Below are 22,801 nucleotides of genomic sequence, written 5' to 3' on the forward strand. Positions count from 1 at the left end.
AACAATACCTCCCGGCTCCTAAATTAAATTCCACGATTAATGAAGGACAATACACCATATGCCTTCTTAACCACAGAGTCAACCTGTGCAGCTGCTTTGAGCGTCCTATGGACTCGGACCCCAAGATCCCTCTGATCCTCCACACTGCCAAGAGTCCTACCATTAATACTATATTCTGCCATCATATTTGACCTATCAAAATGAACCACTTCACACTTATCTGGGTTGAACTGCATCTGCCACTTCTCAGCCCAACTTTGCATCCTATCTATGTCCCTCTGTAACCTCTGACAGCCCTCTATACTATCCACAACACATCCAACCTTTGTGTCATGGAGCAGACTTGATGGGCCGAATGGCCTACTTCTGCTCCTTTGTCTTGTGATCTTGTGAACATCGTGGGCCGAAGGGCCTGCACTGTGCTCTAGTGTTCTATGATATCAATACACTGAACTAATATGGCAGGGAATGGGAATCCATGCAGAAAGATGGAAGCAAAGCGGAGACCAGAGCAACAGTTAGAAAAAAGTAAGAGTGGAGTACAGAAAAGTCGAACATAAAGGACACAAAGGTTACTCGATTCTCAAAGGACAATGAGTGTAAGGGCACTTTATCTGGTCCTGTGCAATGAGACAGGTAAAATTAATGATCTTGTAGTTCGGGATCCTCTTGGAAAGAATAATCACAGTGTGATTGAATTTCTCATACAAATGGAGGGTGCAATAGTTCGATCTAACACCAGTGTATTATGCCTAAACAAGGGAGACTACAACGGGATGAGGGAGGAGCTGGCTAGTGTAGACTGGAAACACAGGCTATATGGTGGGACAGTTGAGAAACAGTGGAAGACTTTCAACGAGATTTTTCACAGTGCTCAACAAAAGTATATTCCAGTTAAAAGCAAGGACAGTAAGGGTGGGGAGAGCCAGCCTTGGATAACTAGGGAAATAAAAGAAGGCATCAAACTAAAAGCTCGTCAGAATCAGATTTATTATCACTGACATACTGACATAATGCCATGCATACAAAGTCACCAAGAGTAGTGGGAAACTGGAAGATTGGGAAAACTTTAAAAAGCGACAAGGAACCACTAAGCAAGCAATAAGGAAGGGGAAGATAGTTTATGAAAGTAAACGAGCACAAAATATAAAAAACAGTAAAGCTTTTATAATTATATAAAGTGGAAAAGGGTGTCTAAAGTGAATGTAGGTCCCTTGGAAGACGAGAAGGGGGAATTAATACTGGGTAATATTTAAACTAGTTTGCGAGGGGGATGGGAACCAGAGGGGTAGATCAGAGGAAGAAATGGATGGGGAAAAGTCAGATCTGACATGTAGAGAGGCTTTGAGGAAGGAGAAGCAGAGTATAAAAGTAGAAAGGTGGATAGGCTAAAGTGCATTCACTTGAATGCGAGAAGCATCAGGAATAAGGGAGATAAACTGAGAGCTTGGATAAGTACATGGGACTACAATATTGTGGCTCTTGCAGAGACTTGGCTGTCACCAAGGCAGGAATGGATATTGAATATTCCTGGATTTCAGTGTTTTAAAAGGGATGGGGAAGGGGGAGAGAAGAGGAGGGGGGGTGGCGATACTAGTCAGGGACACCATTACAGCTGCAGAAAGGGTGGATAATGTAGAAAGATCCTCTCTAGAGTCCGTATGGGTGGAAGTTAGGAACAAGAAAGGAGCAGTTACTCTACTGGGAGTATTCTATAGGCCCCCCGGTAGCAGAAGGGATACTGAGGAGCAGATTGGGCAGATTTTAGGCAGATTTTGGAAAGGTGTAAGAATAACAGGGTTGTTATCATGGGAGACTTCAACTTCCCAAATATTGATTGGCACCTGCTTAGTACCAAAGGTCTAGACGGGGTGCAATTTGTTAAGTGTTGACAGGCCGACTAGAGGGAATGCCATATTAGACCTAGTATTAGGTAATGAACCGGGTCAGGTGACAGATCTCTCGGCGGGTGAGTGTTTGGGGGGGCAGTGACCACTGCTCCATAACCTTTAGGATTATCATGGACAGGGATAGGAGCAGAGAAGACAGGAAGATATTTAATTGGGGAAAAGCAAATTATGAGGCTATAAGGCTAGAACTTGGGAGTGTAAATTGGGATGACATTTTTGAAGGGAAATGTACTATGGAGATGTGGTCGATGTTCAGGGATCTCTTGCAGGATGTTAGGTATAAATTTGTCCCGGTGAGGCAATGGCAGGGTGAAAGAACCATGGGTGACAAGAGAGGTGGAACAACTAGTTAGGAGGAAGAAGGCAGCATACATAAGGTGTAAGCAGCAAGGATCGGACAGGGCTCATGAGGAATATAGAGTAGCAAGGAAGGAACTTAAGAAGGAGCTGAGGAGAGCAAGAAGGGGACATGAAAAGGCCTTGGCAAGTAGGGTTAAGGAAAATCCCAAGGCTCTTTTCACTTATGTGAAGAGCAGAAGGATGACGAGAGTAAAGGTAGGACCGATTAGAGACAAAGGTGGGAAGATGTGCCTGGAAGCTGTGGAAGTGGGTGAGGTTCTCAGTGAATACTTCTCTTCAGTATTCACCAAAGAGAGGGGCCTAGATGATGCTGAGGACAGTGTTGGTAAGGCTAATGTTCTAGAGCATGTAGATATCAAGAGAGAGGATGTGTTGGAGCTGTTAGAAGATATTAGGACAGATGAGTCCACGGGGCCTGACGGAATATTCCCCAGGCTGCTGCTTGAGGCCAGGGAGGAGATTGCTGAACCGTTGACTAGGATCTTTGAGTCCTCATTGTCCACGGGGATGGTACCGGAGGATTGGAAGGTGGCAAATGTTGTCCCCTTATTCAAAAAAGGTAGTAGGGATAGTCCAGGGAATTACAGACCAGTGAGCCTTACGTCTATGGTGGGCAAGCTGTTGGAAAGGATTCTTAGAGATAGGATCTATGGGCATTTAGGGTCCAGGATCAGGACCCAGGATCCAGGGACAGTCAGCATGGCTTTGTGAAGGGCAGATCATTGTCTCACAAGCCTGATAGGATCCTCTGAGGAGGTGACCAGGCAGATTGATGAGGGTAGTGCAGTAGATGTGGTCTACATGGATTTTAGTAAGGCGTTTGATAAGGTTCCACATGGTAGGCTTCTTCAGAAGGTCAGAGGGCATGGGATCCAGGGAGGCTTGGCTGTGTGGATTCAGAATTAGCTTGCCTGTAGAAAGCAGAGGGTTGTGGTGGAGGGAGTGCATTCAGATTGGAGGGCTGTGACTAGTGGTGTCCCACAAGGATCAGTTCTGGGAATGCTACTTTTTGTAATATTTATTAATGACCTGGATGAGGGGGTAGAAGGGTGGTTTGGCAAGTTTGCAGATGACACAATGGTTGGTGGTGTTGTGGATAGCGTGGAGGACTGTCAAAGATTGCAGAGGGATATTGATAGGATGCAGAGCTGGGCTGACAAGTGGCAGATGGAGTTCAATCCGGAGAAGTGTGAGGTGGTACACTTTGGAAGGACAAACTCCAAGGCAGAGTACAAGGTAAATGGCAGGATTCTGGGCAGTGTAGAGGAGCATAGGGATCTGGGGGTTCATATCCACAGATCACTGAAAGTTGCCTCACAGGTGGATAGGGTAGTTAAGAAAGCTTATGGGATGTTAGCTTTCATAAGTCGTGGGATCAAGTTTAAGAGCTGCAAGGTAATGATGCAGCTCTACAAAACTCTGGTTAGACCACACTTAGAGTACTGTGTCCAGTTCTGGTCGCCCTATTATAGGAAGGACGTGGAGGTGTTGGAAAGGGTGCAGAGGAGATTTACCAGGATGCTGCCTGGCTTGGAGAGTATGGATTCTGAGGAGAGACTAAGGGAGCTAGGGCTTTACTCATTTGAGAGAAGGAGGATGAGGGGAGACATGATAGAGGTGTACAAAATATTAAGAGGAATAGATAGAGTGGACAGCCAGCGCCTCTTTCCCAGGGCACCAATGCTCAATACAAGAGGGCATGGCTTTAAAGTAATGGGTGGGAAGTTCCAGGGAGATATCAGAGGGAGGTTTTTTACCCAAAGAGTGGTTGGTGCATGGAATGCACTGCCTGGGGTGGTGGTGGAGGCAGGTACGTTGGTCAAGTTCAAGAGATTGTTAGATAAGCATATGGAGGAATTTAAAATAGGGGGATATGTGGGAGGAAGGGGTTAGTCTTAGGTGAGGTTTAAAGGTCGGCACAACATGGTGGGCCAAAGGGCCTGTATTGTGCTGTATTGTTCTATGGTTCTATGGTAGTGTGGAAATGGCCAAGGCCTTGAATGACTATTTTGTGTCAGTCTTCACGGTGGAGGACAAGTCTAACATGCTAATAATGTCTAATAATGTTATGGTGGCAATGGGAGGTGACGACCTTAATACAATTGCTGTCACTAAAGAGGTAGTGATGAGCAAACTAGTGGGCCTAAAGGTAGACAAGTCCACTGGTCCTGATGGGATGCATCCCAGAGTACTGAAAGAAGTGGCAGAAGTTATAGTAGAGGCGTTCGTGATAATTTACCAAAATTTTCTGGACTCTGGGCAGGTCCCGGCAGATTGGAAGACAGAGAATGTCACGCCACTGTTTAAAAAAGGATGTAGGCAAAGGCGGGTAACTATAAGCCAGTTAGCTTAACATCTGTAGTCGGGAAAATGCTTTAAGTTATCATTAAGGAAAAAATAGCGAGACATCCAAATAGAAATGGTTCCGTCAGGCAGACACAGCATTGATTCAGGAAGGGCAGATCCTATTTGACAAACTTATTGGAGTTTTTTTGAGGATATAATGAGCACAGTGGATAGAAGGGAACAGGTGGATGTTGTCTACTTGGATTTCCAGAAGGTGTTCGATAAGGTGCCACATAAAAGACATCCATAAGATAAGGATGTATGGAGTTGGGGTAATGTATTAGCATGGACAGAGGATTGGTTAACCAATAGAAGGCAGAGAGTTGGGATAAATGGGTGTTTCTCTGGTTGACAATCAGTGGTGAGTGGTGTGCTGCAGGGGTCGGTGCTGGGCCCACAACTGTCCGATATACATTAACGATTTGGAAGAGGGGACCGAGTGTAGTTGATCTAAGTTTGTCGATGACACTAAATTGAGTGGAAAAGCAAATTGTGCAGAGGATGCGGAGAGTCTGCAGAGAGATATAGATAGGTTAAGTGAGTGGGCAAGGGTCTGGCAGGTGGAGTACAATTTTGGTAAATGCGAGGTCATCCACTTTGGAAGGAACAATAGAAGATCAGATTATTATTTAAATGGTGAAAGATTGCAGCATGATGTTGTGCAGAGTGACTTGGGAGTGCTTGTGTATGAATCGCAAAGGTTGGTTTGCAGGTGCAACAGGTTATCAAGAAGGAAAATGGAACATTGGCCTTCATTGCTGGAGGGATTGAATTTAAGAGCAGGGAGGTTATGCTGCAACTGTACAGGGTACTGGTGAGGCCGCACCAGTTCTGGTCTCCTTACTTGAGGAAAGATATACTGGCTTTGGAGGCAGTGAAGAGGAGGTTCACCAGGCTGATTCCGGAGATGAGGGAGTGAGCCTATGAGGAGAGATTGAGTCAGCTGGGACTATACTCGCTGGAATTCAGAAGAATGAGAGGGGATCTTATCAAAACATATCAGATTATGAAAGGGAGAGATAAGATAGAGGAGGAAGGTTGTTTCCACTGGTAGGTGAGACTGGAACTAGGGGACATAGCCCCAAGATTTGGGGGAATAGATTTAGGATGGAGATGAGGAGAAACTGCTTTTCCCAGAGGGTAGTGAATCTGTGGAATTCCCTGCCCAGGGAAGCAGCGGAGGCTACCTCATAAATATATTTAAGACAACAGTGAGATAGATCTTTGCATACTAGGGGTGTTATGGGGAAAAGGCAGGTAGGTGGATCTGAGTCCATGGCCAGATCAGCCATGATCTTATTGAATGGTGGAGAAGGCGCGACGGGCCAGATGACCTCCTCCTGCTCCTGTTTCTCATGTTCACTGTCTCACCAATGCTTCAAAGAATTCAGTCAAATTAGTCAAATAGGATCTCCCCTAACAAGTCCGTGCTGACTGTCTTTGATCATTCCCTGCCTTTTTATCCCTCAGGATTTTTTCCAATAATTTCCCTACCACGGATGTTACCCTCAGCTGTCTGTAATTACCTGGCTAAGTAAAGGAACCACATTTGCCGTCCTCCAGCACTTCACCTGTCACCAGAGATTTGAACAATTCTGTCTGAACCTCAGCCATCTCCTCCCTTGCCACCTGTAGCAGACTGGAACACATTCCGTCAGGTCCTGGGGATCAAAACAACTTTCAGCCTGATAGTACATCTCATACGTCTGCCCTTTCATGATAAGTTGTTCCAGAATTCTACCAGCACTTGGTCCACATACCTCTTTCCTTGAATTGTCCAATGATAATTTGCTCTCTTCCAATCTCCTGGAATTGTTCAAGGATACAGGAAGTTGGGAATAATTAACACTCATACATCCACTTTTCTCTTCAGCCCTCATAGTCCTGATGAAGGGTCTCGACCCAAAACGTTGACTGTTTATTTCCCTCCAGAGATGCTACCTGACCTGCTGAGTTCCTCCAGCACTTTGTGTGTGTGTTGCTTAGATGACATGAAATGTGTTGTTTTGCAGCAGCAGTACAGTGCAAAGACATAAAGTCACTATAAGTTACAAAAATAAATAGTGCAAAAAAATAATAAGGTAGTGTTCATGGACCGTTCAGAGATCTGATGGCAGAGGGGAAGAATTGTTCCTAAATCGCTGAGTGTGGGTCTTCAGGCTCCTGCACCTCCTCCTCGATGGTAGTAACGAGAAGAGGATGTGTTCCAGGTGGTGAGGGTCCTTAGTGATGGATGCCGCCACCTTCTTAAAGCACTATCTCTTTTACAATGTTTGAAAGGTATTTGGATGGGACTGGGATAGGAAAGGATTGGATAGGGATACGCAGCCCAATGCAGACAAATGGGATGAGCGAAGATAGGCTTCCCAGTCGGCATAGACGAGGTGGGGCAAAGGGTCCGATTCTGTGCCGTTCAACTCTGTGATCCTAGGAACCGCACAAGGACAGGTGGTAGGTCAAACAACTGTACAGAATACATAAAAAAAGCTGAGAATGACTGAATGATTAGTAAAGGAAACATTTGAGCATGAGATAAAGGTAGCTTGAAATATCAAAACACTGTTAAGAATTTATTTAATGTTGGAAAAAGTAAACTCAATAAGCATTGGGCCAAGAGAAAGTGAGACTGGGAGATCAATAATGGAAAATAAGATGAACTGAATAGGTATTTTGCACTGGTGTTTGGAGGATACAGGTAACGGGCCCAGAACTAGTGGTAACTGGAAGGGACAGAAGGTTGTGGGAACACTACAGTCAAGTGGCTCTGAGCAAGCTGTTGGAGCAGCTGACAAGTCCCCGGATCCTGATGGACTTCATCCTGGGCTCTGAAAAGAAGTGAAGAGTGAAATGTTTGATGCATTGGTTCAAATTTTCAAATATTCCCTTGGTTTGAAAATAGCAAATGTAACTCCTTTATTTAGAAAACTACAGGCCAGAGAGCTGAACATCTGTCATCTGGAAAATGTTACAACTATTATTAAAGACGTTACAGTGCGGCACAGAAAGGTTCATAGTAATCAGGCAAATCGACATGATTTTGTGAAAGGGACCAATTTATTGAAGTTCTTTGAAGTAACATTCTGTGGATAAAGGGAACCAGTGGGTGGACTCTACTTGTGCTGGGGCCTCAACTTTTTACAGTTTATATAAATTATAAAATGGGCAGGCACGGTAGTGAAGCGGTTAGCGTAACGCTATTACAGCACCAGCGACCCGGGTTCAATTCCATCCGCTGTCTGTAAGGAGTCTGTATGTTCTCCCCGTGTCTGTGTGGGTTTCCTCCGGGTGCTCCGGTTTCCTCCCACATTCCAAAGACATATGGGTTAGGAAGTTGTGGGCATGCTGTGTTGGTGCTGGAAGTGTGGCAACACTTGTGGGCTGCCCCCAGAACACTCTACGCAAAAGATGCATTTCACTGTGTGTTTTGATGTACATGTGACTAATAAAGATCTTATCTTATAAAAATTATTTGGATGAAGATGTGAAAAGTCTAATTGGTAAACTTGTTGATGACACAATGATAGATACGAAAGTGAGTTGCAGAAGGACAGTGAGTTAAACAAGTGGGTAAATGGAGTACAATATATAAGGATGTGAAATTGTCCATTTTGGCAGAAAAAGCATCTCAGGTAAATGATGAGGGGTTGCAGAGGTCTGAGAGACGTGGGGTGGGGGGGGGGGGTGTTGAGTGCACAATTGGCGGGTAGCTGGTATGGAGATGCAGCAGGTGGTCAGGAAAGCTGCAGAATGCTATTGTTTATTGCTTGGGAATGGAATACATTCACAGGAGGAGCAGGAGCTGACTCCCTTGACCTTTCTCTGCTATTCATCAGATCATGGCTGAGCTTCCTGTAACCTTTCAGTCCTGTACCCCAAGGTCCCTCTGCTCACCACTCCCCAGGGCCCCTCCATTCACTGCACATGCCCTAACCTTATTTCTCTTCCCAAAATACATCAACTCGCAGTTGTCAGCATTACACTCCAGCTGCCATTGTTCCACACAGCATGTCTGCGATGTGGGGGGAAACCGGAGCACCCAGAGGAAACGCATGCAGTCACAGGGAGAACGTGCAAACTCCACACAGACGTCAGCCAGGGTCGGTATCGAACATGGAACATTGGGTGAGGCAGCAGCGTTACCTGCTGTGCCATGTATGTTCGGAAAATTCTTTTTAAAATGAGGATATGTTTCAAATTATTTTAACATTTAATTATATACAAAAGAGCCCTAATTTAGAGGGTTTACAAATCACACAGTTCCCACTCCCAGACCCAAGGCCTCATGTCTCTCCAGCCTGTTACAGCCCCTCATCCAGCCACAGTCCTGGCTTCCCGGTATTCCATGTTGTTGGGACACTGTCTGGGACTGGAGACCAGTGGGATCTGCACTTCACCTCTGGGGCGTCCTTGCCACAGCTGGGGCCCCAGGACATAACTCAGGACAGAAACCTTCCAACTCAATCCAGTGACTGTGTAACGGCCACATTATATCCCCCTGCTCCCCCCACACAATGTCCCCCTGCTCCCCCCACGTAATCTCCCCCTCTTCCCCCACGTAATGTCCCCTCCCCCCCACGTAATGTCCCCCTCCTCCCCCCACGTAATGCCCCCTCCCCCCCATGTTATGTCCCACTCCTCTCCCACTATCCACCCCATCCTCTCCACATCTAATCCCTCCTCTCCACTCACATAATCTCCCTCCCCTCCCCTGTCCACCCTCTCCCCTCCACGTCTAACCCCTCCCCTCCCCGTCCACCCCTCCTCTCCCCGCCCACCCCCTCTCCTCTCCACATGCCCATAATTTTGTTAAAATCACTTCCATTCATCCCTTCAGTTTGGTGCTGGGAAACTCCTCTGTGACTGATGCAGGGTTCGACCTGAAACATCGACCATCAGAGGCTGCTCCACCTGCAGTTTTTCTGTCCTTGATTGAGACTATCTCCCCAATAGTTTTTAAATCTGCTTGCGTCACCAATAATTCCACCTCCTCCTTTAGCAGTGAGTTCCAGATAAAAACCACACTCTGTGCAAAAAACTTTCCCCTCAGATCCTGAGTGTGTTTGAACAGATTGACAACTGGCTGTCACATTGTTGGAATAAATGGGTCCTTTCCAGTCTGGAGGGATGTAACTGGTGGAGTTCCCCAGGGATCGGTTCTTGGTCCTCAGTTGTTTAATAATTACACGAATGATCTGGAGGAGGGAACAAAACGTAAGGTTTCCAAGTTTTCTGATACAAAAATGGGTGGAAGGACTTGCTGTGATGGGACGTTGTGATTCTGTAACGGGATATCGATAGATTGAGTGGGTGGCAAATGGAGTTTAATGTGGGGAGGTGTGAGGTCATGCACTTCAATAAGGGGAATCAAACGGTGGGTTATTATCTAAATGGAGAGAGATTGTAAGTGAGTGAAGTTCAGAGGGATCGAGGTGTTCTTGTGCATGAGTCACAAAAAGTTACCAGGCAGGTCCAACAAGTAGTTCAGAAGGGAGACACGACATCAGCCTTTATTGTCAGCAAAACAAAAGAGCTGGTCGTTGACTTCAGGAAGAGGGCGGGGCACACGCTCCTGTTTACATCAACAGTGCTGAGGTTGAGAGGGTTGAGAGCTTCAAGTTCCTTGGAGTGAACATCACCAATAGCCTGTCCTGGTCCAACCATGTAGATGCCACAGCCAAAAAAGCTCACCAGCGCCTCTACTTCCTCAGGAGGTAAAGAAATTTAGCATGTCCCCTTTGACTCTCACCAATTTTTATCAATGCACCACAGAAAGCATCCTATCCGGATGCATCACAGCTTGGTATGGCAACTGCTCTGCCCGCGACCACAAGAAACTGCAGAAAGTTGTGTATGCAGCTCAGCACATCACAGAAACCAGCCTCCCCTCCATGAACTCTGTCTACACTCCTTGCTTCCTCGATAAAGCAGCCAACATAATCAAAGACCCCCCCACCCACCCCAGACATTCTCTCTTCTCCCCTCTCCCATCAGGCAGAAGATACAAAAGTCTGAAAGCACGTACCACCAGGCTCAGGGACAGCTTCTATCCCACTGTTATAAGACTATTGTACAGTACCCTAGTACGATAAGATGGACTCCTGAACTCACAATCTACCTCGTTATGATCTTGCACCTTATTGTCTGCCTGCACTGCACTTTCTCTGTAACTGTGACACTTTACTCTGCATTTTCTGTATTGTTTTCCCTTGTAATGCACTATTGTAATGAAATGATCTGTATGAACGGTCATTCATATGCAAGAGAAGTTTTTCACTGTACCTCGATACAAGTAACAATAATAAACCATTTTACCAATTTAAGAACAGGGAGGTTGCATTCCAGTTGTACAGGGTGTTGGTGGGACCAACCTGGAGTACTGAGCACAGGTTTGGTCCCTTTACCTAAAAAAAAAGGTTGAGTAGCAGTGGAGTCAGTGTGAAGCAGCTTCACCAGACTAACTGATGGGATGAGAGGGCTGTCTCATCAAGAGAGGCCAACAGTCTGTGTCTGTGTTCCTTGGTGTTCAGCAGAATGAGGAGTGACCTTATTCAATCCTATAAGATCCTAATGGGGCTGGACAGAGTGGAGACTGGGATGTTTTCACTGAGGATAATTGGAGTACAATACATTGAGTACCATCAAAGGCACATAACCAACCACAAAATAAGGGGTCAGGCCGTTTAACACTGAGGTGTGCAGGAATTTCTTCTGTCTGAATCTCTGGAATTCTCTGCCCCGAGGATATATTTCAGGTGAGGCTCGATAAATATTTGAAAGTTTGAGGAATTGAGGGTTGTGGGGAACTGGCACAGAAGAGGAGTTGAGGCCAGTGTAGATCAGTCTTGACCACACTGAACTGTAGGGCAGAATCAAGGGGCCTAGTCCTAACTTCTTGTGTTCCAAGTGTGTCTTTCACATGTTGGCCAGCAGTTAACCAGTGTGATCCTGCAGGGATTTTGGTGTCTGGAGCCAGATGTTCACAAACTAAACAACTTGGCCAAGGGAACCAAATGTTATATTTCCAAGTAAACAGGGTGGAGACCAGGATGCAGAGGGGCTTCAAGGGGAAATGGATGAGCAGAGTGAGTGGGCGTGTACGTGGCAGATAGAAGGTGGAAAAATTTGATGCGGACATAACAGAAAAGCAGTGCGTTTTTTAATGCTGACAAATTGGGAAATGCTGGTGGTCAAAGGGACCTGTGTGATGTTGTTGGAGTCACTGAAAGCTAATGCCTGAAGCAAAACAAGGAAGGCAAATGTTCCTGAGAACAAGAGAGTTTGAGAATAAGAGTAGCAGTGTTACTGAAATGATATAAGGCCATGGTGTATTCACACCTGGAATACTGGTTACAGTTCTGGTCTCCCAAAGAGGATGTCAGTCACAGAGGGAGTGCAGCGAAGGGTCAGCAGACTGTTCCTGGGATGGTGGGTTTGCCTGACGAGGACAGACCAAATAGACTGGGACTGTTTCCTTTATACTTCTGGACAATGAGTGGATCTCGTATTGAAACCTGCAAAGTTCTTCCAGGGTGATGGAGAAATGGGGGGCTATGTGGGATGGAAGGGCTAGATAGATCTTGGAGCAGGATAAAATGTCGGCACAACATTGTGGGCCGAAGGGCCTGTACTGTGCTGCAATGTTCTATGTTCTATGGACGCGGGAAGGTTTCTGCTTATGTTAGGACTGGGCTTATAGTTGCAGAATTAGGGGTCAGGACAGAGAGGAGGAGACCTTCAGAGATGGCATACCTCCAGAATTCTCCATCCCAAAGGGCAGAGGTGGATCCGTCACTAAAAATAAAGATTGAGCCATTTCTGGTATTAGAGAAATCGAGGGTTATGGGGACAGCGGTGGAACGTGAGAGTGGGGAGAAGGGAGAAACCGCCTGTGCAGGCTTGAAGGACAGATGACCACTCCGTTCTCTTGTCCTCTTATGATCAGGGGTTGGCTATTATAGACTGAGATGAGAACACAGAACAGTACAGCTCAGTACGGGCCCTTCGGCCCACCATGTTGTGCCAAACTATATGAACACCTCCACCATGATCAATCTAACCCTTCCCTCCTGCACAGCCCATAACCCTCCATTTTTCTTACATCCATGTGCCTATCTAAGAGCCTTTTAAATGTCCCTATTGTATCAGCCTCTATCACCACCCCCAGCAGTGCGTTCCTGTCCAGTTCTGCATCCTGTCTATATCCTGTGGTAACCCACAACAACCTTCTACACCATCCACAACCCCTCCAATCTTTGTGTCATCTGCAAGCTTAATAACACATCCCTCCACTTCCTCATCCAAGTCATTTATAAAAATCACAAAGAGCAGGGGTCGCAGAACAGATCCCTGCGGAACACCACTGGTCACCAACCTCCAGGCAGAAGACGCTCCATCTACCACCACACTCTGCCTTCTGTGGGCAATTCAATTCCGAATCCATGCAGCCAAGTCTCCATGGATCCCTTGCCTCATGACTTTCTGGATGAGACTACCATGGGGAATCTTGTCAAACACCTGACTAAAGTCCATTTACACCAAATCCACTGCTCTAACTTCATCAATTTGCTTTGTCACCTCCTCGAAAAACTTAATTAGGCTCGTGAGGCACAACCTGCCCTTACAAAGTCATGCTGACTAGCCCTAATAAGACAGTGCTTCTCCAAATGCTCGTATATCCTATCCTTAAGAGTCCTCTCCAATAGCTGCCCGCTACTGACTTGATTCCTGGTCTATAATTCCCAGGATTATCCCTATTACCTTTCTTGAACAAGGGAACAACATTTGCCACCCTCCAATCCACTGATACCACTCCTGTGGCCAGGGAGGATGCTAATATCATCGTCAACACCCCAGCAATCTCTTCCCTCACCTCTTGTAGAAACCTGGGGTATATCCTGTCTGGTCCCAGGGACTTATCTATCCTATCGTTTTTCAGGAGCTCCAACACTGCCTCTTTCTTAACCTCAACATGCTCCAGCACATTAGCCTGTTCTACGCTGACCTCACATTTGTCAAAACTTGTTACAGTCCTGGTCTCCCAAAGGGAATGTCAGTCACAGAGGGAGTGCAGCGAAGGGTCAGCAGACTGTTCCTGGGATGGTGGGTTTGACACCCATTTTGCTCCCCTAACCATTGAATCCCCTATCACTACTGCAGTTCTCTTCTCCCCCCTTCCCTTCTGTGCCACACAGTCAGACTTTAGTGCCAGAGACCTGGCTGCTGTGGTTTTCCCCTGGCAGGTTTCCCCCCCCTCCCAACAATATCCAAAACGATATACAGGAAGTCCCTGACTTACGAACGCCCGACTTACGAACGCCTGAACATACGATCCGACCTTCATGGTCTTAACGACCTTCGGTTCATAAGCGGGCCTGGCCCCCGACTTGGATGAAAATATAGATTAGTGGGTTAGTAAGTTTGTAGACGATACAAAGATTGTTGATTTATGAATAGTGTAGAAGGTTGCCAAAGGATATAGAGGGATACAGATCAGTTGCGGAAATGGGTAGAGAAATGGCAGATGGAGTTTAGCCCGGCCAAATGTGAGATGTTGCATTTGGGAGATCAAATGTAAAGGGACAGTATACTGTTAAAGGCAAGACCCTTATCAGTGTTGATATACAGAGGGATCTTGGGGTCCACGTCCATAGCTCCCTGAAAGTGGCTGCACAGGTTGATAGGGCGTAAAGCATGCTTGCCTTTATTAGTCAAGGCATTGAGTTCAAGAGTTAGGAAGTTATATTGCAGCTTTATAAAACTCTGGTTAGGCCGCATCTGAAGTATTGCATTCAGTTCTGGTCACCCCGTTACAGGAAGGATGTGGAGGCTTTGGAGAGGGTGCAGAGGAGGTTCACCAGGATGCTGCGTGGATTCGAGGATATGAGCTATAAGGAGAGGCTGGACAATCTTGGGTTGTTTTCTCTGGAGCAGTGGAGGCTGAGGGGAGACCTGATAGAGGTTTATAAGATTATGAGAGGCATAGATAGAGTAGACAGCTGGTATCTTTTTCCCAAGGTCGAAACGTCTAATACTAGAGGGCATGCATTTAAGGTGAGGGGGGTAAATTCAAAGGAGATGTGCGGGGCGACTTTTTTTTCCCACAGAGAGTGGTGGGTGCCTGGAATGTGCTGCCGGGGTGATGGTGGAGACAGATATGATAGAGGCGTTCAAGAGGCTCTTAGATAGGCACATGAATGTGCAGGGAATGGAGGGAGATGGACACTGTGTGGGCAGATTAGTTTAGTTAGGTGTTTAATTACCAGTATATTTAGATTGGCACATGGGTGAAGCACATGACTCCCCCTCCCTGCACACCTCTGAGATCTGAAAGCACTGGAGAGCGATCAGCAATGCTGTCACTGCGAAGTTCTCCAAATGCATGGGGGAGTAAGTGAAGCAACTCCAGTGTCCTTGCCCAGGTCAAAATGCCCAGCACTGAGGCACTAATGGCATTCAGTTAGTCCTGTTGGAGAGGCCGTGTTATTCAAGGCCAGATTCACAGAACAGGCGGTTATTCTGAGCTGTGTCACAGGAAAGCATTACCAGGAAGCAGAGAAAATGATTCAAGGACATGCTCAGCACGACTTGAAACTGTGCCACATCCAAACGCTTCACCAATCCCCACCTTTATCTCAGATTTCCAGCTTCTGCAGATTTTTTGATCTTCAATATCCTAAGAAGACTCTGCACCTTCTCACCTCTGTCACCCGCCCCTGTTGGGAGCGTTCTCTCACCTGTCACTCACCCCTGTGGTGAGCTCCCTCCCATGGTGGTGAGCTCTCTCTCACTTCTTTCACCCTCACCTGTGGTGAGCTCCCTCCTGTCACACTCCCCTAGTGGTGAGCTCCCTCTCACTTCTATCACACCCAAGGGAGTTGATGGTACAACAGTTGTATCTACATATTAGGTGGAGCACTGGGTACAGTTCTGGTCACCACATGATAGGAAGGGGGTGACTGCACCAGAGAGGGTGAAAATGTTCTGCAGGATGTTGCCTGGGAGGAGTGTTCCAGTTATGGAGAGATCAGAGAGGGTGGGTTTGATTCCTTTGGAGCAGCGGAGGCTGAGGGGTGGGGCCGGATACAGGTGTACAAAATAACAAGGGGGCAGAGATAGGGTGGACAGTGAGAAGCTTTACCCTCCACACACCAGAGGAGTCTATGACCAGGGGCAAGGCAAGTGTTAGGAAATTGGGAGGGATTTTTTTCACTCAAGAGGGTGGGTTAAAACTTGAACCAGCGGAGGAGGCAGGGACCCTCACAACATTTAACCATGTCTGTGAGAACTTGAAACACCGCTGCTTAGAACATTGCAGGCTGAGTAATGGAAAATGCATTTCAATATAGTCAGGGAGCAATGAACTTGCACCCAAGGTCCCTCTGCACATCAATGCTTCTGAGATCCCTGCCGTTTATCGTGTACGTCTGGCCAGTGTATTATCTCACACATCTGGATTAAGTTCCATCTGCCACCGCTCTGCCCAACTTCCCGGCTGTTCTGTGTCCCACTGGATCCTTCGGCAACTGTCCTGTCTACAACTCCACCAACCAACCATCCACTTATCAGATCACAGACATTCTCATCCAAGTCACTTGTACATCTGACAAACAACAAAGGAGCCAGCACTGACCCCTGCGGTACACCACCGGTCACAGACCTCCATCGGTAACGCACCCTCTGCCACCCTCTGCTCCTGTCACCATGGCGACTTTGGATCCAATTTGTCAAAACCCCTTGGATCCTGTTGCACTGATCTTTGGGACCAGCCTACTGTGGGGGACAGGGAACGAGTACTGACATTACTCGGGTCAGGGGATGGGGGTCGCAGTATGGGGGATGGGGGTCAAGAGACAGGGGTCAAGTTCAGTCGTTACCTGAGATATCCCAAAAAGAGAAACAGAAGGTGTTTAAGTAGAACGAGAGACGTTATCTGACACAAAGGCTTCACACAGAACGTGTAATTGTGCAGTACATTCACACATCTAGTCAAGAAGCAGACATTAAGCAATATCAACAGCCAGATGTTGTCACACAGATGGGCCACAGGAGCACCACCTCCTTGGGCCGAAGAAACCCTGTATCCACAACCCTGAACTTATAGTGCAAGGAGCCGCTGGCACCAAACATTCCATCGATGTGGAAGTATCACCATCGTTTGCAGAATTCACACCAGCACCTCATTTTGGAAATGAAAAGAATGCTGGGGGGCTCCCTCACTGTGGGGAGCTCCCTCATGTCCACTCAATGCCAATGGGAGGCTCACCTCCATCTGCAGGAGGTTCAGACCCAGTCCTAGTGTGTGGTTTACTCATTCCCACCTCCGGGCGAGGCTCCCTCAGTTCTCTGGTGTTTAGGCAAAACACTGAACCATTACTAACTGTATAAAGGACATTCTCTGATCTCCCTTGGATCCTTCAGTCAATCCCTTCAATCTCTGTTCTCTTCCCAGTGACCCCACCCCCACTCCCACCTGCAAGGACAGTTCAGGGTGTGATGGTATACTACACGTCTCGATGAGTACAGAACGTCAACTTCCCTGACGGACTGCACTCCCTCCACCAGCGTCGACAGCATGCACTGGGGTTACTCACCCAGGCTACTCCGAGAGAACATTCCAAACCCACCACCTCTTCCACCGAGGGCAGTGGGTGCAGGAGAACACCACCACCTGCAGCTTCCCCTCAGTCACACACCATCCAGACTTGGAAACGTATCACCAACCATTCATCGTCACTGGGTCTTAATTTGGAAAATCTCAACCAACAGCACTGTGGGAGCACCTTCACCAAAAGGACAGCAAGAAGGCGTCTCACCATACGTTGTCAGGGTAACTGGGGAAGGGCAATAAATGCTGCCCCAGACAGCAACACCTGCCTACCATGAATGAAAAGAGGAGGGGCAGGAAGGGTGAGCAACTACACAATATCCCAAACCAGTTCACAGCTTTAAAGTGGAGCAGTTGTGTGATGGGAAATCCCACACTGCAAAACCACTAATAGCAACATGCTAATGACCAGGTAATCAGGAGGTCCTACTGGGTCATGTGGGATAGTTGCTGATGTGTTCACCATTTCTATTCACCTGGCTACAGAGAGATTCCCGATCGATACAGTTGAATTCTGAATCCAGAAATATATGAAACAGTAATTTGTTCCAAACATCAGCAGATGAAAATTGTTGCAGAACAGAGATGTAGCCTGTGGTCACTGTTCAGTTAGTGGGAGACCACGTAATGAGACCACATATAGTCCCGGTCTTATGGCCCTGCAGCCCTGCCCTCTGGATTCTTTTGTCACTTACCTGTGGAAAGGAACAATGTACAGGAGCTAATTAACTATCAGCACAAATACAGGTAGGAAGTGGGCAGTGCAAACATAGTGGGCCAAAGGGCCTGTCCCTGTGCTGTACTGTTCTAGGTTCTAAATGTATCAGCACATTAACATGATCATATATATCGACCGAGTATCTCACAATTGTGAGGGGGGTGGCCTTGTAAAGAAGTGGTAAAGGCGGCATATGCACGCTTGCCTTTATTAGTCGAGGCATCAAGTTCAAGAGTCAGGAAGTTATATTGCAGCTTTATAATACTCTGGTTGGGCTGCATCAGGAGTACTGCATTCAATTCTGGTCACCCTGTTACAGGAAGGATATGGAGGCTTTGGAGAAGGTGCAGAAGAGGTTCACCGGGACGCTGCCTGGATTCGAGGGTACGAGCTATAAGGAGAGGTTGGACAAACTTGGGTTGTTTTCTCTGGAGCAGCAGAGGCTGAGGGGAGACCTGATAGAGGTTTATAAGATTATGAGAGGCATAGATAGACAGCCAGTATCTTTTTCCCAGGGTTGAAATGTCAAATACTGGAGGGCATAGGTTTAATGTGAGAGGGGGGTACATTCAAAGGAGATGTGTGGGGCAAGTTTTTACACAGAGAGTGGTGGGTGCCTGGAATGTGCTGCCAGGGGTGGGGGTGGGGGTAGACGCCATGGAGTGTTTGAGATGCTCTTCGATAGGCACGTGAATGTACAGAGAATGGAGGGATATGGACCATATGCAGGCAGAAGGGATTAGTATAATATGTGCCATTAGCTTAATTCGTTCAACACAATATGGTGGGCTGAAGTGCCTGTGTTGTACTATGTTCAAAAAAATAATGCACATTTAAATATTACAAATTTTAATTAAAATCACATTTGAAGCCAGAGAAACAAACTGAGCAGACCCCTGCCTAATGAAACAGTTTTCAACCAAAGCATGGCTTTAAAAGGCATTTAAGTAGCCATCTTAACAATGAAAATGATTCATTACAGTGCGACACCATCCAACAACACTGCTGGTCAAAACACAGTATCATCCATCTAAAATAACAACAATTTTACACATAATCATTTTGAAGGAAAAACTCCTATCAATTATCTAACTCTGAGCAGCCCTTTATGGTTGGATAGGGACTCTACTGACAGCCCTGTCAATATGAGATTTTTCGTTCTGCTGAGGTGGAGGGCAGCTAGTGCACATGGACGTGCCCCATTTTAACACTCACTTTGTAAGAATCATGTACCGTTTCTATCCACACAGTAAGACTCCTGTCAGTTAACATTAAATTACTTTACATCAAGACATTCAATTTCCCGAGACAGATATCTCCTGACCGAGAAAGCAGTTTAGCTATATCAGGTTTTAATTAACTTTACATCAACTTAAACTGCCAAATGCAGGAAGTTATAAATGTAAACAGTTGTAATATTTCCATGACTGCTGCTTACCTTCACCTGCCCTGCAAATTACTGCTTCAAAGACAGTGCAAAAAAGCAGAAGTCCAGTAGATAAGTACAGGTATAATCAAAAATCTAGTCAGTCAGTCAGCGAGGGTGCAGCATTTATAGAACAGTTCGGACAGAGTTCTTCCATTAGTTTTGTTGCATGATCTGAAGACTCTTGTGCACAGCATTTAGTCTATAAACATTTAACAAAACAGCCAGAAGTAAAAACGTTTATTTGCAGAACTATTTTAGGACTTGAAAGAACAAGTTGTGTAGTGAGGTTAGACGGTGAGGGAGAGCCCCCTGTTAAGATGCAGTGGTGACAGGTGATGCAGCAAGTCTCACTGGTGAGCAGGGACCGTTACAAGAGCTTCTTCAGGAGGTCTTGAAATGTCTACATTCTGCATGACAAAACAGAAACTGTGAAGAATAAAACAGACACCACCAGGAATTCAAGCTGATTAGAGGGTTACAAAAAGTGCAGTTAGTTAAATGTTCAGACTGGAATTTAACCAAACATTTGCTCCCTTTACAGAGTGAAATCACATTACAGGCATCTTACAGAGTCACAGGGCAAAGAGAGGGGGGCGGGGAGAGGGTGTGAAAGAAGAGGTACCAGAGGGGGTAAGGGAGATGGATGTGAGGAAGTGGGGGGATTCAATAGAGGGGGATGAGAATAGGGGTCAGGAAAGTGGGGAGGGAAGTGAAGGATTTGGCTCATGGGGTCTGGGAGAGGCTCAGAGATGGGCAGGTGGAAGTGGTGGCCAGTAATCAGAGACACGGGTACAGAAGACACACACAGTAGTTAATCCAGGTGAGTGAGAGAGTGAGGCCACCTCCTGAAAGTGCTAACACAAGTAGATAGGCTGGTAAAGTAGGTGTACAGCATGCTTGCCTTCATTGGTTGGGACACTTTTCAGGTGTCAGGAAGCCACTTTGCAGCTATACAATTCTTTGGTCAGACCACACTTGGAGTATTGTGTGCAGTTCTGGTCACCCCATTACAGGAAGGGTGTGGAGGCTTTGGAGAGGGTGCAGGAGAGGTTCACCAGGATACTGCCTGGATTAGAGGGCATGAGCTATAAGAAGAGGTTGGACAAACTTGGATTGTTTTTTCTGGAGCAGTGGAGGTTGAGGGAAGACTTTTTTTTAAAAAGATTTCTTTATTAGTCACGTACATCAAAACACAGTGAAATGCATCTTTTGCGTAGTGTTCTGGGGGCAGCCCGCAAGTGTCCCCACGCTTCCGGCACCAACATAGCATGCCCACAACTTCCTAACCCGTACGCCTTTGGAATGTGGGAGGAAACTGGAGCACCCGGAGGAAACCCACGCAGACACAGGGAGAACATACAAACTCCTTCTTACAGACAGCGGCAGGAATTGAACCCGGATCGCTGGCGCTGTAATGGCATTACGCTAACCTCTACACTACTGTGCCTGCCCTAATAGAGGTTTATAAAATTATGAGAGATATAGACAGGGTAGATAATCGGTCATTTTATTATGTCAAATACTAGAGGGCATATCTTTAAGGTGAGGGTTGGGGGGGGGGGGGTGCGGAACTTAAAGATGTGCAGCGCAAGTTTCTTCCCCCACACAGAGTGGTGGGTGCCTGGAACAGGCTGTTGGGGGTGGTGATGGAAGCAGATGTGATGGTGTTTAAGAGGCTGTTAGACAGACACATGAATATGCAGGAAATTGAGGGATGTGGATCATGTGCAGGCAGAATAGATTTAGTTTAATTCGGTATCGTGTTCGGCATAGACATGGTGGGCCGAAGGACCCGTTCCTGTGCTGTTTCTGTGTTCTATGTAATCTATTTTGGTAGAAAGGATACAAGAACAGAATTCTAATTAAATAGTGTGAGATTATTGAATTCTTGTGTTCAGAGAAATTCTTAACAACCCTGTACAAGAAATGCAAAGTTAGCACTTGAGACAGAGTAAGGAATTGCAAGGAACTGGAAGGTTGACCTTTGTTGCTAGGGTCTCAGAGCAGAAGACAGGGCAAGTTCTGCCACGTACTTTATACAGGGCCATGGTGAGACCCCACCTGGAGCACCGTGGACAGCTATGGCCTCCCACTTGCTTTGAAGGAAGTGCAGAGAAGGTTCGCAGAGATGAAAAGGTGACCTGATGAGGAGAGTGGGCCTATACACTCTGAAAATTGGAAAAATGAGAAGATATCTCATTGCAACACATGAGATCCAAGATACTGACATGACAGATACTCATGAGGATTGGTCCAGTGGGGATTAGAGCTGGAAGAGACTGTGTCAGGATAGAGAATCACTCATTCAAGGTGGACATGATAAGGAATATGACATCTCAGAAGCTATTAAAGTCTTTGGAGAGAGACTTGATCTGAATCATTCTGCATTCTATATTGGAATAGACTTTGATCAAGGAGCATCCAGTGCTGGCTGGAAAATGGACTCGAGGGCAAGACAGAATCAGCTGTGAGCTTATTGAATTGGGGCACCGGCTCTGTTTCCAATGTTAAGATGCCACAAAGAAACCAGCATTGGTTAAGGGTGGAATCTCACTCAGAGCCCCAGCAGAGTTCCATGTTTTTCTTTGAGTAATCCTTTGGGATCTTTTATATCCAGCCTAGCAGACAGCGAAAGGTGTGTTTTAACCTCATCTTGAAGACAACATCTAACACTACAGAGCTGGAGTGTCAGATGATTCACAAGAGAGACTGCAGGTGCTGGCAATCTGGAACAACACACACACAATGCTGGAGGAACTCAGTGGGTCAGGCAGCATCTGTGGAGGGAAATATGCAATCAACACTCCAGTCCTGATAAAGGATCTTGGCCTGAAAAGAAAGAGGTCTGACTTCTGGCTGCCTGCCTGACCCGCTGAGTTCCTTCCAGCATCATGTGTGTTGTCAGATGATTCAGTACTTTTTGATTCATTCTGTTGTCAGGATGTGGTCAGTCCCAGGAGGGTCATATCTGAATGGCCCAAAAATGCAGCAGTGAACAGCTGTAGTCCCCTTGTGTCTCTGGAGTGGTGTGTGAATGTTCAAAGACAAAGATTAGCAGGAGAAAGTCACTCAGCCCTTTGAGGTGGTTCCATCATTTAATACATCATGACTGATTGGACTCTCACTTCCTGCTTATCCCCAGTAATCTGTCACCTCTCCAACGAAGGGTCTTGAACCTCAACCATTAGCTCTGTTTCACTTCCCACAGATGCTGCCTGTGTCTGAGTACATCCAGCATCTTCTGTTTTTATTTCAGGTTTCCAGCACCTGCAGGTTCTAGGTTTCAAACTACCTACCTCTGCCCTAAAAATATTCAAAGACTACTTCCACTACCCTCTGTGGAAGAGTGTTCCAAAAGCTCGTACACTCTGAACAACTTTTTGCCTGATCTTAGTTTTAAATTAGTGACCTCTTATTTTTAAACAATAATCAGA

The 22,801-nt window shown here is 46.4% G+C and overlaps 1 protein-coding gene across 3 annotated transcripts in view; it reads right to left on the reverse strand.

The window, feature by feature from the left end:
* Positions 1 to 9,442: 9,442 nt before the first annotated feature.
* LOC127571755 (6-phosphofructo-2-kinase/fructose-2,6-bisphosphatase 4-like) overlaps positions 9,443 to 22,801 on the reverse strand; it is a 148,195-nt gene continuing 134,836 nt past the window's right edge. The window contains exon 15 of one of the 3 annotated variants that reach the window (XM_052018433.1): positions 9,443 to 9,808. In XM_052018433.1, the coding sequence (XP_051874393.1) occupies positions 9,509 to 9,808 (300 nt within the window). In that variant the 3' untranslated portion in view covers positions 9,443 to 9,508. Of the gene's footprint in view, positions 9,809 to 18,776; positions 19,775 to 22,801 lie in introns of those variants that run through there. The other 2 variants (XM_052018432.1, XM_052018434.1) reach the window with 2 other exon arrangements.

The sequence above is a fragment of the Pristis pectinata genome, chromosome 6, assembly GCF_009764475.1.
Source record: "Pristis pectinata isolate sPriPec2 chromosome 6, sPriPec2.1.pri, whole genome shotgun sequence".
In the NCBI taxonomy this organism is placed as follows: domain Eukaryota; kingdom Metazoa; phylum Chordata; class Chondrichthyes; order Rhinopristiformes; family Pristidae; genus Pristis; species Pristis pectinata.